Raw genomic sequence first — 19,506 nt, 5'->3', positions numbered from 1 at the left:
AACCACCCCACAATCCCTCATGCTAGGAGCCCTGTATGTCCCCCCACTCCCTCCTTCCCCCATGCCACAGATTCTGTGTCTCCCATACCCCCACCCCCATACCATAGAGCCCATGCCATGGCAGGAGAATGGGGGATACTGTGCCCCACATTATCCTGTTCCCATACTGCCATTTCCCCCCTCTTCCCATACCAGGGTCCCCCATTCTCCCCCACTCTAGAAGTTCATACACAAACCACCATAACAACCTCATTAACTCATAAGTAAAATACGAGCACAAGCATGGTGGAAGGTGCAGTGTAGATGGGCCCTGTCAAGGTTCCTTCCCCACCCTGATCTCTAGGGTACAGATGTGGGAACCTGCATGAAAGACCCCCTAAGCTTATTCTTACCAGCTTAGGTTAAAACTTCCCCAAGGTACAAACTATTTTACCTTTTGTCCTTGGTCCTTATTGCTGCCACCACCAAGCATCTAACAAAATATAACCAGGAAAGAGCCCACTTGGAAACGTCTTTCCCCCCAAAATCCCCCCAAAACCCCCTACACCCCCTTTCCTGGGGAAGGCTTGATAAAAATCCTCACCAATTTACATAGGTGAACACAGACCCAAACCCTTGGATCTTAAGAACAATGAAAAAGCAATCAGGTTCTTAAAAGAGAAATTTAATTTAAGAAAAAGTAAAAGAATCACCTCTGTAAAATCAGGATAGTAAATACCTTACAGGGTAATTAGATTCAAAACATAGAGAATCCCTCTAGGCAAAACCTTAAGTTACAAAAAGACACAAACAGGAATATACATTCCATTCAGCACAACTTCTTTTATCAGCCATTTAAACAAAACAGAATCTAACGCATATCTAACTAGATTGCTTACTAACTCTTTACAGGAGTTCTGACCTGCATTCCTGCCCTGGTCCCGGCAAAAGCATCACACAGAGAGACCCCTTTGTTTCCTCCAGCTTTGAAAGTATCTTGTCCTCATTGGTCATTTTGGTCAGGTGGCAGCAAGGTTATCTTAGCTTCTTAACCCTTTACAGGTGAAAGGGTTTTTCCTCTGGCTAGGAGGGATTTAAAGGTGTTTACCCTTCCCTTTGTATTTATGACAGGCCCTGACTGACCAGCTGCCACCCTCTTCCTGGCCCTTCCCTCACGCTTTCTGATGTCCCTGACTGGGCCCCAGCGGTGACCTACATGGCTGTATACAGTCACGTCCCCCTGCTTTCTCAAGGACTCCGCACTGCACACCTGGCTGCCCAGTCCAAACACCATTCCAGATCCCAGCCCCGATCTGACCTCACAGCCAAAAGCCAGTTCCCATCTGCCCTCCCCACTCACCGTTCAGAGACCTGCTCTTTAGCTGCCTTTCTTGGCTGGGCCGTTCACGTACTGCGGGAGGCAGAGAGGTCACCTAATGATGCAGAGCTGGTAGAGGGGAAGGGAGGGAGGGTCACCACAGCCTGAAGGGCAGGCATCCTAGGTCCGAGGGAGATAACTGGGATTTATGTGCTGGGCTGAGAGGTGGAGGGAACACCTCACAGTGAGTGGAAGGGGCTGAACTAAGATGCCGGTCTGTCTACCCAGCCCTCAGCTCTGCCACAAACTACCTGACCCTGCAATACCCTTGAGTAACTGCCAGTCTGATCTGCCCCTCCCCACTAACTACTCCAGGTGTGACAAAAATTTCCCTTCCACTCCCAGTTTGTCCTCTCAATTAACTTCCACGGTCTGCTGTAAACATCCCAGTCAGCTCCCCCAGGCTCCTGTGATGTCCTGGACAAACTTGCAGTCTGTCTTCCCCTCACAGATCATAGAGAGTTCAAGGCCAGAATGCACCGCCAGATCATCCAGTCTGACCTCCTGTATATCACAGGTCACGAACACCACCCAGCACCTGCACACAACACACAACAACTGAAAATATTGCAAAGACCAAAGTGTTACAGCCCTCAAGAGACTAGAATATTATGTGCCACAGACAGAGAACAGGAGGGATCCAGGTACACCAGTGCCCGAGTCCCCCGCACTGGCAGGGAAATAATTAAGTGAGACACTCCCAGATAATCCTGAAAAGTAACCCACACCCCATGCTGTAGAAGAAGGCAACCCCACCTGGCAAGTCCCTACCAGTCTCACATGGGGGAAAATTCCTTTCTGACCCCATATATAGCAATCACTTAGACCCTGAGCATGTGAATTGCCAGAGCTTCCCATGTGATAACTGATCGATTGGTGTCCTGCCTGCCCTTGCTACTTACTGGCTGTCCCAGCTCTGAACCTGCCATCCCTAACCCTCCATCCCCACCCCCACCCCAAAATTGTTTCCCATTCACTATCTGACTTTGGCTTTTCCAGAACATACCCCAGCAATGTCACCCCTACTGACTGTTCCCCGCACCCCCACATATATTAATTGCCCTGGTTCTTCCAGAGCCTCAGACCCCATCCACCGCTATATCCTGAGTAACTGTTTTGCCTCTGTACCCCCTCACACAGACCCCCCAGCTCTACCAAAACCTCCACAATAACCAGCCCCATGTCTCTCTGGCAGGCAGTCTGGTCCCCACATCACTAGCTGACCTAGTATGAACATTAGTAATTATTTGTGTCACTGCAGCACCTAGGGCCCCTAGGCATGGACCAGGACCCCACTGTGCCAGGCTCTGTCTGAACAAACCTTCCTCCCAGACCCCAACTCATCCCTGCTGAAAACATGCCTGCCCCTCACTGCCAGACCCTGGTTCTTCCACAGCCTTCCCGCATCTCCCTGGGACATCGGTTGGTCCCTAAAACTACCTGCCGCAGACCTGCCAGAACCCCAACTTCACATCCTTATATAACTGCCAGTCTGCCCCCATCTCCTCAGAGAAACCCTGGGGCTTCCAGAACCTTCCACCACTCCCAAGTCCGTGACTAAACACCTGTCTGTCTATCCACCTCAAACCCACACCAACCGCTCTGGGTCTTCCAGAACCTTCCACGGCCCCTCACCCCTAGTCACTGCCATTTCCCACCAGCCAGCCTGTCCCCCTACCACAGACAGACCCTGCTGTGCTGGAACCTTCCGCCATGACCCATTTTGTGTCTCCCTTTAGCTAAGGGTCTGTTCCTCCATCGCTAACTGACCCAGTGTTGCAAAACCTTCCACACATCCCCCCAGCGCACCCCTGCTGAGAACATGCCCGTCCCCCACTAACAGACCCCGGCTCTGCCACAACCTTCCCCCTTCACATCTCTGACTGACTGCCGCTGTCTCGCCCAGCCCCATAGAAAGTGGCTCTTCCGGCAGCTTCCTTCACCTCAGCCACTGGGACACCCAACCACCAGTCTGTCCCCCCCACCCCCAACCCCCCACAGACAGACCCCAGCTCTTCCAGACCCTCCCCCCACCTGTGACCCTGAGTAAATACCACTCTGTCCCGCAGCCCACATACACATTAACTGCCCTGACTCTTCCAGAACCTTTTACAACAAATACCCCACGTCCCTGAGTAACTGCCAGTCTGTCCCCCACAGACAGAGCCCCGCTCTTCCAGACCCTCCCCCCACGTCCCTGACTAACTGCCAGTCTGTCCCCCACAGACAGAGCCCCGCTCTTCCAGACCCTCCCCCACATCTCTAACTGCCAGTCTGCCCCCCACAGACAGAGCCCCGCTCTTCCAGACCATCCCCCCACCTGTGACCCTGACTAAATACCACTCTGTTCCCCAGCCCACATACACACTAACTGCCCTGACTCTTCCAGAACCTTTTACAACAAATACCCCACGTCCCTGAGTAACTCCCAGTCTGTCCCCCCACAGACAGAGCCCCGCTCTTCCAGACCCTCCCCCACGTCCCTGACTAACTGCCAGTCTGTCCCCCCACAGACAGAGCCCCCCTCTTCCAGACCCTCCCCCCACATCCCTGACTAACTGCCAGTCTGCCCCCCACAGACAGAGCCCCGCTCTTCCAGACCCTCCCCCACGTCCCTGACGAACTGCCAGTCTGTTCCCCACAGACAGAGCCCCGCTCTTCCAGACCCTCCCCCACACCCCTGACTAACTGCCCGTCTGTCCCCCCACACACAGAGCCCCGCTCTTCCAGACCCTCCCCCACATCTCTAACTGCCAGTCTGTCCCCCCACAGACAGAGCCCCGCTCTTCCAGACCCTTCCCCCACGCCCCTGCCTAACTGCCAGTCTGTCCCCCCACAGACAGAGCCCCGCTCTTCCAGACCCTCCCCCCACATTCCTGACTAACTGCCAGACTGTCCCCCCACAGACAGAGCCCCGCTCTTCCAGACCCTCCCCCCATGCCCCTGACTAACTGCCAGTCTGTCCCCCCACAGACAGAGCCCCGCTCTTCCAGACCCTCCCCCCACATCCCTGACTAACTGCCAGTCTGTCCCCCACAGACAGAGCCCCGCTCTTCCAGACCCTCCCCCCATGCCCCTGACTAACTGCCAGCGTGTCCCCCACAGACAGAGCCCCACTCTTCCAGACCCTCCCCCCACATCCCTGACTAACTGCCAGCGTGTCCCCCACAGACAGAGCCCCGCTCTTCCAGACCGACTTCCTTCATGTTACTATTTTTTTATGCTACAAAGCTTTCCTGAGTATCATGAGCAAGAAGGGAAATGGCGACTCTTCCACAGTTCACATCTCAGCAGAACCCGAATGAAATTTCACGGGCCAAAGAAAAGCCACTTCCTCCATCCCAAGAGCTCCCTGCCATATTTCAAAGACCTGCTGCAAACAATGGAAGTGCAAGAGCTTCTCAAAAGAGTCACAAGAACATTTTACAGTGGAAAGTGTTATGGATCCTAACCACAGGGGGTCACTACCAGCTCCCCATATACGTAGTTTGTTAAATCTTTTGGGATGAAAAGTGCTCTAGAAATTCAGTATTTATTGCACTTATTGAAGTGGTTTGTGTCCTCCACTTAGGGTTACCCTAACTGGCCACTAGATGTCACTGCAATGCAGAAAGAATGAGGAGGACTTGTGGCACCTTAAAGACTAACAAATTTATTTGAGCATAAGCTTTCGTGGACTAAAGCCCACTTCATCAGATGCATGGAGTGGAAAATACAGTAGGAAGATATATACAGAGAAAATGGGGTTTGCCAAACCAGCTCTAACAAGACCAATCGATTAAGGTGGGCTATTATCAGCAGGAGAAAAAAACTTTTGTACTGAAAATTAGAATGGCTCATTTCAAACAGTTGACAAGAAGGTGTGAGTAACAGTAGGGGGAAAATTAGCATGGGGAAATAGTTTTTACTTAGTGTTATGACTCATCTACTCCCAGTCTTTATTCAAGCCTAATTTAAAGGTGTCCAGTTTGCAGATTAATTCCAGTTCTGCTGTTTCTCGTTGGAGTCTGTTTTTGAAGTTTTTTTGTTGAATAATTGCGACCAGCTAAAACCTCCCAGCGCATCATCAAGGATCTACAACCTATCCTGAAGGACGATCCCTCACTCTCAGAGATCTTGGGAGACAGGCCAGTCCTCACTTACAGACAGCCCCCCAACCTGAAGCAAATACTCACCAGCAACCACACACCACACAACAAAAACACTAACCCAGGAACCTATCCTTGCAACAAAGCCCGTTGCCAACTCTGTCCACATATCTATTCAAGGGACACCGTCATAGGACCTAATCACATCAGCCACACATCAGGAGAGTGGGGAGTGGGAGATAATAATGAAGCCCACCATTTAACTTCAAAAAGGGGAGCTACACAAAAATGAGGAAGCTAGTTAAACAGAAATTAAAAGGAACAGTCGCAAGATGAAATGCCTGCAAGCTGCAAGGCAACTATTTAAAAACACCATAACAGTTGCTCAAACTAAATGTATACCCCAAATAAAAACAAAACAGTAAGAGGACCAAAAAAATCTCCAAAAGGCCATCATGGCTAAACAGACAGAGTAAAAGAGGCAGCTAGAGGCAAAAAGGCATCCTTTAAAAAATCCTACTGAGGAAAATAGAAAGGAGCATAAACTCTGGCAAGTCAAATGTAAAAGTATAGTAAGTCAGGCCAAAAAGAATTTGAAGAGCAACTAGCAAAAGACACAAAAACTAACAGCAAAAATGTGTTTAAGTACATCAGAAGCAGGAAGCCTGCCAAACAATCCAGCCACAGGACAATCAAGGTACTAAAGGAGTATTCAAGGAAGACAAAGCTGTTGCAGAGACACTAAATTAATTCTTTGCTTTCAGTCTTCACTGTAGAGGATATGAGGGAGATGTCCACTCCTGAGTCATTCTTCTTAGGTGTCAAATCTGAGGAACTGTCCTGGATTGAGATGTCAGTAGAGGAGTTTGTAGAACAAACGGATAAATTAAACAGTAATAAGTCACCAGGACCAGATGGTATTCCCCTAGGAGTTCTGAAAGAACTCAAATATGAAATTACAGACCCACTAACTATGGTACGTAGGCTGTTTGCACCAGATGACTGGCAGATAGCTAATGTGACAGAACTATCAGACACATAGATGAACGCAGGATGTTGAAAAGAGTCAAACATGCCCTTGTAAAGGGAAACCATGCCTTTTCAATCTGTGAGAATTCTTTGAGGGTGAAAGCATGCTGGCAAGGATGACACCATGTACTTGGACGTTAAGAAAACCTTTGACAGGGTCCCATACCAAAGTAAAGTAAGCAGTCAAGGGATAAGAGGGAAGGTCCTCTCATGCATCAGTAGCTTGGTTAAAAGATAGGAAGTAAAGGGTAGAAATAAATGGTCAGTTTTCAAAGTGGAGAGAGATAAATAGCAGGGTCCCACAAGGATGTGTACTGAGACTAGTGCTGTTTAACATATTCAAAAATGACCTGGAAAAAGGAAAAAAGGATAAACAGTAAGATGGAAAAGTTTGCAGCTGATACAAAATTACTCAAGATAGTTAAGTCCAAAGCTGACTGCAACGAGTTACAAAGGGATCTCACAAAACTGGGTGGCTGGGCAACAAAATGGCAGATGAAATCAATGTTGAAAAGTGCAAAGTAATGCACATTGGAAAACACAATCCCAACTATACATATAAAATGATGGGTTCTGAATTAGCTGTTACCATTCAAGAAAGAGATCTTAAAGTCATCGTGGCTAGTTCTCTGAAAACATCCACTCAATGTGCAGCAGTCGAAAAAGCTAATAGAATGTTAGGCACTAGGAATGTTAGGAAAGAGATTGATAATAAAGACAGAAAATATCACAGTGCTGCTATATAAATCTATTATAGACCCACACCTTGAATACCGCATGCAGTTCTGGTTGCCCCATTTCCAAAAAAAGATATATTAGAATTGGAAGAGGTACAGAGAAGGGCAACGGAAATGATTAGGGGTATGGAACAGCTTCCGTATGAGGAGAGATTAAGAAGACTGGGACTTTTCATCTTAGAAAAGAGACGACAAAGGGGGGATATGATAGAGGTCTATAAAATAATGTACGATATGGAGAAAGTGAATAAGAAAGTGTTATTTACCTCTTCACACAACACAGGAACTAGGGGTCACCTGATTAAATGAATAGGCAGCAGGTTTAAAACAAACGTAAGGAAATATTTCTTCACACAACACATAGTCAACCTGTGGAACTCCTCGCCAGGGAATGTTGTGAAGGCCAAAACTATAACAGAGTTCAAAAAGAATTAGATAAGTTCCTGGAAGACTGGTCCATCGCTGGCTATTAGCCAAGATGGTCAAAGATGCAACTCCATGCTCTGGGTGTCCCTAAGCCAGATGCTGGGACTGAATGGATCACTCAATAATTGCCCCTGTTCTGTTCACTCCCTCTGAAGCACCTGGCACCGGCCACTGTCCAAAGACAGGATATTGGGCTAGATGGACCTTCGGTTTGACCCAGCATGAACATTTTTATGTTGTTATGTTCTTATGTTCTAAAGGCTGGATCGGGTACCAAGGGAAATGCTATTATTTCTCAGAGACTGAAGGGAACTGGAACAACAGCCGGAGCCACTGCTCTGCACTCAACGCCTCCCTGGCTGGGATCGACAGCGACCAGGAAAAGGTGAGAGAGCGGCAGATGTTTTATCCCAACAGACTGGGCTTGGCAGGGCTGGAATCGGGCTGGGCTCAGCCCCAGAGTCCCACAAACTGCCCTGTTGCCTCTCATGCTGGGAAACCTGAGAGAGTTCCTGGTGGCCGAATCCCAACCCTGGCTAGAGCTGGGCTCACAGTCTGGGATCACTCACTCCCAGCCCCCCTCCTCTTTCCCAGAGCCCCAGGTGGGAGGAACCCTCTCGGTAGGGCTGGGCCGGCCCGGTCAGCTCCTGTCCTGTGGGCTGCCTGTCAAACCTGCCTCTGCAGCTCACCACAGCCACTGACTCCACAGGGTGGCGGCTCCGTGTCCCTGCCGGGGGAAGCACTAAGGGTCTTGGGCTGTGCAGGGAGTAAGCTCGCCCTTCCTCAGAGCAGCCACCACCTGTCTGGCTGAGAGCGGGGTGCTATGTGCAATGCTGCTGGGAAGGAGCCTGGTAAGGAGGGCTGAGGTGCCAGCAAAGCCAAATCGCTGCCCAGCCCCAGAGGGGAGAGGAGAAGGGTAGGGGCTAGGGATAAGACAAAGGGGCCATGTTAATACTGATTGTGGAGGGAGATGGAGGCTATCTATGCAGTCCTCCACACACACACCCCACACACACCTCCTGCACTTGTCTCCAGGCTCCCTATTGCAGGTCCCAGTCTGATGGGACTTCCATCAAACTGGGATTCTCAGCCAATGATTGGTTCACTGGCTGAGACCACTGTCAGAGGAGCAGAGCTACCAGCCCCCCCTACCAAACCTAGAGCGGGGCCTGTGGAGGGGAGAACTGTTGCTGTTGCATAGTCCTGTCTTCATGACCCACAGATGGATGGTCAGACTGGGCCTTGTTCTCAGCCTCCCCCCTGTGTGGGCTGGGCTGGTGTCATCGGACCTGGGGCTCTCAGCTGGCAAACTATGGGTGGCTCATTGAAACCTGGACTTCTAAGTGGGTTCCACACAGAGCCAGAGGAGCAGATGAGCATCACAGCCTGGGGCCTAAATATAACCTGGCTTGTCTTATTTTTCAGGATTTCCTGCTGTGCTATAAGGGCTTCCTTGACCGTTGGATCAGCCTCCAGAGGAAGCCAGGCCAGGCCTGGAGATGGCCCAATGGCACCAAATTCGACAACCGGTGAGTCCCTTTCCCTCTAGTAACGTTCTCCATGTTAGATCACAGGTGTCTGCTGTGCTACCAGCAGACCAATAACTCCTCATCTACCCAAGTCCTTTGTTCTTATTTGTAATATGTATGTTTCACTGATTAAAATCAATATGCCAGCAGCCTTTGAGGCCCCAGGGAAGTGTTGTTATTTATTATTTGTCATCGTAGTGCCCCTAGGGCAGGGCCCCATTGTGCCAGGCAATGTAGAAACGCAGAACAGAAAGATGGTTCCTGCCCCAAGGAGTTTGCAGTACAGCACAGTTTTGGGCATGGAAAAGGCTGCTGCTCCATTGGGGGAGACATTAACCAGAACTCCCTTCTCTAGTGGGCTGTCCGGGTGGAAGTTAGACCCCTTTACTCTTTGTAAAATGCATAGTATGGAGATGAACAGGGTCACTTCTGCACTGTTGGGGTAACTTGAGGGTCTCTCCCTGGGAAGGTGCTAGAGAGAAATCTCATTTCACTGACAGTCTGTCCTGACAGCCCTGTGGGGTTTGAAACAGGCTTGTGGCACTCTCTGACAGTCCCCCAGCTGCCTGGGGAGCATCGTATCAAACTCTTCTCCACAGAGACCTGCTGCTCTCTGCCATGTGAGAGGCTTGTAGATTCTCTCCCCTTTGAGCTGAATGGGCCTGGAGAGAAAGTTGGGTCTAGGTAAGAGTGTCAGGCAAAGCTGAGTAGTGAGCAAGTCGTGCCAAATATCTACCAGCATAAAGACTTCTCTGGAAGCCCCAGCTATCATCTTTCAGCCCCACCACCTTTCCTTCTGCAACGGAGTCTGAGATGGGCTAATGTCTGCATGCAGCCACTCCCCTGACGGACCTGCCCTGTGTATGTGACCGATGGGAAATGCCCAGCCCCTTCCTGACTCCCATCCCCTGGTGTCTCTGTTGCAGGTTTCCAAGAAGAGGAGGAGGCAAATGTGCTTTTCTGATGGATGAGAACTGGTTTGGCAGCTCAAGGTGTATGAAATGGAGACACTGGATCTGCAGCAAACCTGATGTCTATACGCTGGGGAAGGGATGCATTGTGGAGTTAAAAGTTTGAGACTCATGGGAACTGGACCTGGAGAAGTTTTATTAGGGGGCCCATCTACTACTATCTGAAGATGATGGAGGCTGGATCTCTATTACTTCAGGAACGTCCCCAGGACTTTGTCCATTCCTGGCTGTACACAGTCCAAACCAAGGGGCACCCAGCCCTTGCGTTGTGGACATGATTCTCCATAACGGCATGTTCCTGAGGGCTTAATGGTATTTTCCCTTTGGCTCAGTTTAATCCCACTTGTTCCAGTTCTCCACCCCTACAAGGACTCTGCTCCAAGACCTCCCATTTGATGTCCGTCTTTGAAATGACTGCATCGCCCTAAGACAAGACCTAGTCCTCCTGTATAAGCCAACCGCCTGGATCAAGTGCTGCCAGGGAGCCAGAAGGCGGAGACAGAAAATGCCAGCCAAAATGAAAATGGAGCAGGTGCAAGGGACAAGTGCAGTGGCTTTTCTCCCTTCCCAGTGACAGAAAGTTAAGGTACAAAATTAATTTTAACTTCATTTTTTTCTCCACTAATTGTGTTGAGGCGTAACTGACTCTACAAGGTTCAGTATTAAACACACAACTGCAAACTATCCTGATGTGAAGGCAAGACAGAAAGAAGAGTGAGAGGCCAATGTGGCTCCATCAGGAGCTCTTTAATGGTCTGAAAATCCAAAAGGAATCCTACACAAAGTGGAAACATGGACAAATTGCTAAGGGTGATAGAAAAGAACAGCACAAGCATCTAGGGAATAAAATCAGAAAGACTACGGCACAAAATGAGTTACACCTAGCAAGGAACATAAAAGGCAATAAGAAAAGGTTCTTTAAATACATTAGGAACAAGGGAAAAATGAAAGAAAGTGTAGGTCCTCTACTGAGCAGGGAACTGGAACAGCACGGCAGTTAGTCCAAGACCCCACGGGGGTCTGAAGAAGCAAAGGAGGATGCTTCTGGCAGAGCCGGGGGAAGGGGAAACCACCTGGCAGTTAGTCGGGGTGTCACAGGGGCTAGAGAGGAGAGGGAGGTTGCCGCAGACAGGCAGACTGACAATGCTGAACTATCCATGACTGGGTTCCCTGTCCCCCACCCACCCATCCACATGCCTGTGAACACAAAAATCCTGGCTGCCTCCTTCTTACCTAACCCCATTCAAGCTGTGGTGGCCTCGCTTCCCGTTTCTGGCCCTGTCTGCATCGTTTGCTGACAGCCCTGTAGTATGGGCACTGTGAAGCCAGGAGAGGTGCAGCTTTCCGAATGGTGAGTGGGGAGGAAGATGGGAATTGGCCCTCGGCTGTGGAATCAGAAAAGACCGGGGCTGGGATGTGGGCTGGCACTTGGGATGGTGAGCAGGGTGCGTGATGTAGGTGTAACTCACATACCTCCTGGGTGTGGTGTTCTGTCCCATCTGGTGGCACCAACACCACTTCGAGAGAGAGTTAATGAGTCTGTTCTACAGCCTTAGCTAACAGCCATTGGCTTTTAGATCATGCGGTAGACCTTCATGCACTAAGCTCCAGAAGTCCCAGGTTCGATCCTGCCCGCCAACAACCAAGGTCTGTTGGCTATTACATAGGCTTCCTGAGAGAGCAGTGGCAGGAGGCCATATGCTGCCACATACGTCACTATTGGAGGTCAGTCAGTGATGACAGAGAGTGAGGGAAGGTCTGGAAGGGTGCAGCAGCTGCTCAGCGAGTGCCCATCCACACTACAACGTCAGCCACGCTTGTTCTAACCTTTAATTCGAGTAACCAGTGATGTTGCTGTGGCAGTTTGTGTATGATCTCTAGTTGCAGTTTTAAAAGCACCATTTTCTTTTGTTTGCCATGTCCTCCTGGTTGTCGGAATTGGGAATTCTTTGAACAAGTACCATTGCTCACCATTGTCACTTGTTAGAAAGCCAATAGCATTTGTTCTTTTGTGGCAACGAGTTCCAGGGGCAAAATTTGCATTCAGGTCCCTTTGGCAGCTGGCTGGGCGGGGGTGGGGAGGGAGGGAAAGGGAATTAGACATGATTCTGGGGGTACTGAATAACAAAGACTTTCCATACAGTAATTTGAGGGACCATCGTGCTAAATAATTTGCACTAAATGCAGGAGTTGCTATCTCAAGGGTTATGTAGGAGGTCATATTAGATAAAGTGGCCTCTTCTGTTACTCTAATTTTATTTATATATCTTTTGGTGTAGATAGGCTGCATCCTGGGAATAGGAAAGGAGGGTGGAAGCAACCAAACATAAATATGTTCAGTCTGTTATGGATTTTAGGGGAAAATTTAAGAGCAGAATGAGTTAATAATCAAAATGGGCCAAGGGAAATGTGAAGGGCTTTCACAAATGTGTATATATAAGCCTTGGATGCAAATCTAATATATCTGGGAAGATCTACAGAGAAACCTAAGATAGGGCCTGACCCAACTCTTGTAGAAATCGACTCTCATTGACTTCAAATCTAGCCCATAGACAGTAACAGGACTGGTCAATATTTTAACTTTTTTGCAAATATTATTGAATAAATGAAAACTTTAAATTTTATTCAAAAGCTTTCAGGACCTTTTACAATATTCACAGCTAATTTTCTCTTCAGTTTTTCCCCCTGCCATTTTTTTACCTTTTTCCACTTGAAAAGTTGGGGGCAAGTTTATTTTTTTAAATGAAAAAAGATTGTCATTTTCTTTTCTCTCCTTTTCCAATGAAAAAGAGAACCTGCAAAACTGAAATGAAACTCTTTATCTATATTTATCTATATAAACTGACAAATTTCCACAGGAAACATTTTTGTTTTTGTCAAAGCTGTTTTTGTGTTTAAAAAAATAATTTCAACCAATTCTAGAAAGTAGGTCTATTAATATATGAGGAATATGGGAGGGGGAAGAAACGACATGCTAACATTTCCAGATGACAGTAAATTGGGACGAGTTGTGTATACCAAAGAAGACAGAAGAATAATACACAGAGATTAAAGAGTTTAGAAAACAGGATTCAGTTTGGGGAACAGGAAGGTAATACAGGAAGGGGTAACTAGCTAACAAACAAACAACTTACAATATGTTCTTGTTGTGTGCATTTGATACTGTTATCAACTAACGATAGCACTTTGTGGGCTATAGACACAGGTGAAGGTAAGAGGTGGCCACCGGGACCGGCCCGTACACAGCCGACGTTAAAGCGCTGCCAGGGACGCCAACCGGAGGGGCGGGGGGCAAAAGGGGCAGCTGCCCCAGGGACCGGTAATTTAAAAGGGCCCGGGGCTCCCTGTAGCAGGAGCAGCCGGAGCCTCGGGCCCTTTAAATTGCCACCGGAGCCCCTGGTGGCACAGGACGGGCAGCGCCCCAGGGTGGGCTGACCAGGGAAGGCTGACCCCCAAACCCTGCCCCTTCCACCTGAGGCCCCACCTTTTCCGGGGGTCTGGAGTCAGGCCCCCGTACTGGTAAGTCTTTAGATTTACTTTCACCTCTGGCTATAGAAATAATAATTTAATACTGTAGCCAGTAACACTTACCGCATGACCACTAGGTGCTGCTGCTGCTATAGACAATCAGAGTTGAGACTATATCTAGGCCAAGCTTTTCAAAAATAGGAACCTAAAGTTTGGTGTCTGTATAGATTGAGAAGCTAAGCAAGTGGCTTGGTTTTCAAGAGTGCTGAGCACCCTATAGCTCTCACTAATTTCGGTGGCACCTGTGGAGGGTCACTGCCCCTGGAAAACACACCCAGCTGCATCTTGGTGTGAAGCCAGAAGTGGAGGTACCAAATAAGGGACATTTTAAAAATCTGTGGTAATAGAATTTGGATCTCCTCGTTCCAGTTGAGTGTTTTAACTGTAAGCCTGTCCTTTCTTTCATCCTTCTGTCTCAGAGCAGGGAGTGTTGAAGCACCCGAGGTTTAGAAGGACTGAGGACCTAACGATAGTGTACTCCTCAGTGCTTTAAGGAATAATGGTAATAGGCTTGCTTACCAGTCATAGCAAGAGTGTGGAGAACTCTTGCAGGATCTAAGATTACTTGCTGTGCTACTGTATGGTGCCTTATGCAGAATTTGTTTCAAGTGAAACCAGAAGTTCTCAAGGTAAATGGTGCCCTCTGCTCTGGCAGAATCTTAGTCAGAGGCATTTAGAGCAACTCTGGCCTGACCTCTCTGACTAGGACCCTGGAAAACTTAATAAAAGCATCTCAGTGAAGTGCATGGTAATGTCTGGGTGCAATAAAGCAGCAAATAATATGCCTTATACTCAGCACAACTGAGAGTAGAAAGGGGGAGAATCTGATTCTGTAGAATTTGAAGGGAAATTTCTGTGGCTTTTCTGCATGATGTGAAAGTGACACTTAAAGGTGACTTGTAACAATTAAGTAAATGCAGAGGGGAGTATATTGAATGTGAGCCCTTTCTTGTTGCTTTCAGGTGCATGAAGGTCTGAAGGGGTCTTTTATGTTAAATTATGGATGAAGGCGTGTTCACAGCATATACACAGAGAAATTAGATAACGTAACTACTCTTGCTGGAAGGTTGCAATGTAACACTATTTTGTTTCTTAGAATTGAGAATGATAACACAAGAACCCAAAACACAGAGAGAGAAAAGAGGCTGCTCCCTATGGTGGAGAGAGACAACTCACTGACCTTGTGGTCTGGCTCTTTCACATGCTTTGCCACAGAGCCTCTTGGTTAACAAACAAGACCAGGGACCCCCCTTACTCTTAAAGAGAGAACTTGCACTACCACGCAGTCCTCCATACACGGGTGGTGGGTGGTGGAAGGGATTTGCTTTTATATATTAGAAATGTGGATCTTGCCTATCCTGTTTGTCTGGAGACTCGATGGCTAACCAGAGAACTAGTGGGCTTATTCTATCAGTATCAGAGTCTGAATGTGGAGTTTGTTAGTTGTTAGCTCCTTCTGTCTAGCTCAACAGCCACCGATCAACAACAGGTTTCAGAGTAGCAGCCGTGTTAGTCTATATTCGCAAAAAGAAAAGGAGTACTTGTGGCACCTTAGAGACTAACCAATTTATTTGAGCATAAGCTTTCGTGAGCTACAGCATGCATCCGATGAAGTGAGCTGTAGCTCACGAAAGCTTATGCTCAAATAAATTGGTTAGTCTCTAAGGTGCGACAAGTACTCCTTTTCTTTTTGCGATCACCAACACTGGATGGAGCTATGTACCCAGATTTTGGGAGTACATTACTTGATACAGTAGCCCCTTTAAAGTTACAGAGAGGCATATTACAGAAATACTTAAGGAATAGGTTAAGCGACAAAATTAGCATTGATGTATTGCCACAATTACACATGCAACTGTGGGAATTGTATGCACAACTAATTTTGCAATTGCACACTTTTGTGTACAACTCTTCACTTCTAAGGCTTTGAAGTTTAGGCAAATGACATCTAAAATAAGTGTTCTGAATTGCTGCCACTTTACAGCTGTATTGCTGCAACAAGACTTAATTTTGGTTTCCTCTTTACTTTTTGCTTCCTTGTGGCTTTTAATTCCACAGAAGTGCTGGAGTTTTAACAATATTTCAGGTTTTTAGCTAAAAACAGATTGACTCTTGTGTATTTTGAAATCTCTGTACTTAAAGTTGTGTTTAAGCCCAGTATTCATGCCACTTCTCTGCAGTCCATAGGGTGGCAATTATAATTTCCTGACTAGAAATTCATTTCTGGTTTAATACAACTGACAAGCATTCAGGTATAAAGTCTTTATACATTACTAGGAAGTTAAACATGTTTGTCTCACAACTGTTAAAAATGGCTTTTTAAAACTTATTCGGTGGCTTCTGATGTGAAGATTCTTTACATCAAATTATATTTTTTATAAAAATATAAAGTAACTTCATTGTTTTAGCCTCATCAAATTGCTTATTGTACCCTAAACACCTGCAGTTTATTTTGAGAGGGAACTGTTTGAGCATTTGCCCAAGAATCATCTTATGGTTAAACATAGAATTAGAGTCCTGCCACGGACTTCCTTGTCACTTTAGGCAGAGCATGGCTCTCTGCCTCAGTTTTCCCATCTGTAAAATGGAGATATTTACCTACTCATAAGGTCATTGAGAGGATTTAACATGTGTTTATAAAGCCTCTGAGGGGTCCAGATAGGATACTATTAGTACTAAATACTACATTTAATTGTAATTAATCAGTTCTCTGAAAAAATGTACTACAGAAATGCTAAGTACAATAGTTATTCTACCCTGAGTCCGTCTTTGAGATGGGTGGCTGTGAAACCCTGTTCAGCTTGCATCTTTTTATGTTCTGTTAAATTGTTAGATGTTAAGGGGTAGCTAAGCCCATGCTGAGACTGTCCAATAGGCCTGTAATGGAAACAGTGATACCTCATCAAGAGTATGAACTGAGAAACCACTTGAAAATTTAGACAAGGTATAGATGCAGGTAGAAGAACAATATTTTGTCATTGTTATTCAGATGGGACATCTCAGAACTCCTGGATGCATGAAGATTGTTTTCTGGCCATACAATAGAAAGTTAAACCAAAGAATCATACAGATAACGATTGTGTAATGAAGCCAGAGGCACAGCTCCATCTTGTTCTTCACTGAGATGTGGCATAGGCGCTGACTTTTGTTTTTCCTAGTGGGTGCTCCACCCCAAGGCCCTGCTCCCGCTTGGCCTCTTCCAAGGCCCTGCCCTTGCTCTGCCTCTTCCTGCCCCCGCTCGCTCCTCTCCACCCCCTCCTGAGCACCTCCCACCAGGTGCTCATTGATCCGCGGCCAGCCCCAGGAGCCACCCAACAGCTGATCAGCAGCCAGCCCTAGGGCCAGAACCACTGTGGCTGGTGGGTGCTGAGCACTCCTATCTTTTTTCCTGTGGGTGCTTGAGCCCCGGACCACCCATGGAATTGGTGCCTATGGGAGATCCTGCACTTCCTCCTCCTCCTCCCTCACCTGTTGCCTTTTGGAAAACAGGTTTAGATACTTCTTTAATAGACCTAACACAAGTGTGAACCTTTGAAAATGGCTGGGATTAGGCTCTAGGTGTTTGCCCTCTCTCTGCTGAAAGTCACTATTGTTTATTACTAGGAGAGGACATGGGGTAGATTCACAAAGGTACTTAGACACCCAGACCCCAGAATTAAACACCTAACTCCCTGTTTTAGGCTCCACGGAGATCCACAACACTCCCGCCAAATACTGCAGACACCTATGTTTTCAGAGAAAAATTCCCTAGGTGCCTAAGCTTCTGCCTCTGAGCATGTGCAGAGATGTCAGGACGCCGAGCTCCCGTCTAAGTCCCCACACAATCCATGACCCAGGGTAGTTAGGTATTTGCCGATCTATCTCACATGCAGGGCCTGATCCGGTAAGTGTGCTTAGGGACTGCCTTCCACATTGGCTCCCATTCAAGATGTGGGCAGCAGTGGAGGTGAGAGCGGCAGCCACCTTATAACTTTTAGCCGGTGGGTGGAGCACTCACCTGGAATGTGGGAGACCCAGGTTCAATTTCCCTCTCTGCCTGAGGGGGAGAAGGGATATAAAGAGGGGTTTCTCAGGAATGTGCACCAGCCACTGAGCTATGGGATAGTCTGATAGGGAGCAGGTCCCTAAGTCTCTCCTGTTGAAGCTGTACCACTGTGGATAAATAAATATTCATTGGAGCAGGGCGACTGGACCATGAGTCTCCCACCTCCCGAGTGGTTGCCCTAACTCCTAGACTACACAGCCATTAATTCTCTCTCCCCGTTCACCTGCTCCAAAAGCATATATGTGAGCCAGGGTCTGAATGAGCTTTCCCCTTCCTTCTGTCCATGCAGTGGGGGAAAAAGACCTCAGGAGGAGACGGTATTTGCATAGACACACCTACTTCGCCAAGATGATCAGCAGACAGAGCTGCTTTGCCAAAATGACCAATTTTTGCTGTTTGGGGTTAAAAATCATTTTATTCTTAACTGTGGTGGTAATAAAATGGTGTTATCTGTACTGTGTGACTGAAAGGCAGCAAAATTGTTGAGGGTCACCCTAACTGTAATCTCAATAGGTAAGCAGGGGGTAGTGATGTCAAATACCAGTGAAAGTCAATAGAGGTAAGGAGAGAGATTCTTAGGGGGGGAGTCTGTTTAAAGTGTGTTTTTAGATACTCTTTGATCCTTTTCCTTTAGTGTTTAAAGGCAGTGTATAGCAAATTCAGCTTAGTCTTTGTTTCCACTCCGTGATTGCAAGAGGTAAAATCATTGATTAATGGGTCTAAGGGGCTGAACCTTAGCCCTGGTCTGGGGAGAACGACCTAGTGAAATTGCTAAGCGGTGGAGCTTCAGAACATGACATTGAGGATAGAGGCAGAGGCGGCAGTAGAGACAGGGGTGAGCAGCAGCAGCAAAGCGGTGGCAGAGGCTACAGAGGTCAGCAGCAGAGGTATTGATCAGTCCCCCCTTTCAGAGGTGGGAATGAGCCATATGGACACACCCCTGAATTCTGGGACTTTGCTGACTTCAGACAACCAGCCATGAGTGGGATGTAGCAGAGGGAAAAGGGAGCAGTGTGTTAAAGGGACATTCATCCATCAGACTTCTACACCACAAGCTGGGAAACTGAGGCAAAGGACACTGCCCAAGATATTGAGGGGTAGGGATAGGTGTCTACTGATGGTTTGCATGCTTTCTCTCCCTTTTATTGAAAGTTTTCATTTGTTATACACAGACTCAATGCTTGTGAGTGGGGAAGTATTGCTTGTTAGAGGTGCCCGGGGTGGTGTTTAATTTTCCCAGATTACCGGGTGGGGGCTTGAGCTGGTTCTCTTTTGCAATGTTAAGAGGAATCCCTAGATATTGAAACTGGCCCTTGTTGCTGCCAACACCACCTGGCAGAAGGGTACTGATATAAATAAAAGGGACTTAAACTTATGTACGAAGGGTGTCCCACCTTCAGGGTTATTGCAGAGTGTGTGTGTCTCCTCTTGCTTGCTCACTCTCTGCTCCAAAAGCACTTGATGTATATCACTGGGGATGTAAACATATGTATGAAGTGTCCAAAGCGGCCTTGCTACGTGGCTGCTAAATATGTTGTTTCATGCATGGCAGCCAAAATCTGTGCATCCAAACAAACACTTTTATACATGAATTGGATAGAACTACGTGATTGGTATGAGCAAAGATCCTCTGCACATCACATGTTTTTCATGTACAAATATTTGCTTGCAAATATATTGTAACCTTAAGGCCTCTTTTTAAAAAAAAAAAAAGTGGCTGTCTTCTTCTGAGAGCTTTGCCTGAATACGGCTTGGGCTGTATAGTACATGTTGTGCTCTGCTAAACAGCAGTTCTC

General features: G+C 47.4%; 1 protein-coding gene across 1 annotated transcript; it reads left to right on the top strand.

Annotated features, from left to right (window-relative positions):
* The first annotated feature begins 6,598 nt into the window (after positions 1–6,598).
* On the top strand, positions 6,599–10,243 carry LOC114021157 (C-type lectin domain family 2 member D-like). The gene is made up of 4 exons (XM_043528535.1): positions 6,599–6,644; positions 7,898–8,022; positions 9,063–9,166; positions 10,093–10,243. The coding sequence occupies exons 1-4, from the start codon at positions 6,599–6,601 to the stop codon at positions 10,241–10,243; spliced, it is 426 nt and encodes a 141-aa protein (XP_043384470.1).
* The last annotated feature ends 9,263 nt before the right edge of the window (positions 10,244–19,506 follow it).

Source organism: Chelonia mydas, chromosome 14 (genome assembly GCF_015237465.2).
Source record: "Chelonia mydas isolate rCheMyd1 chromosome 14, rCheMyd1.pri.v2, whole genome shotgun sequence".
In the NCBI taxonomy this organism is placed as follows: domain Eukaryota; kingdom Metazoa; phylum Chordata; order Testudines; family Cheloniidae; genus Chelonia; species Chelonia mydas.
Note: the sequence above shows the minus strand (reverse complement) of the source record. Positions and strands in the feature narration are given on the sequence as shown.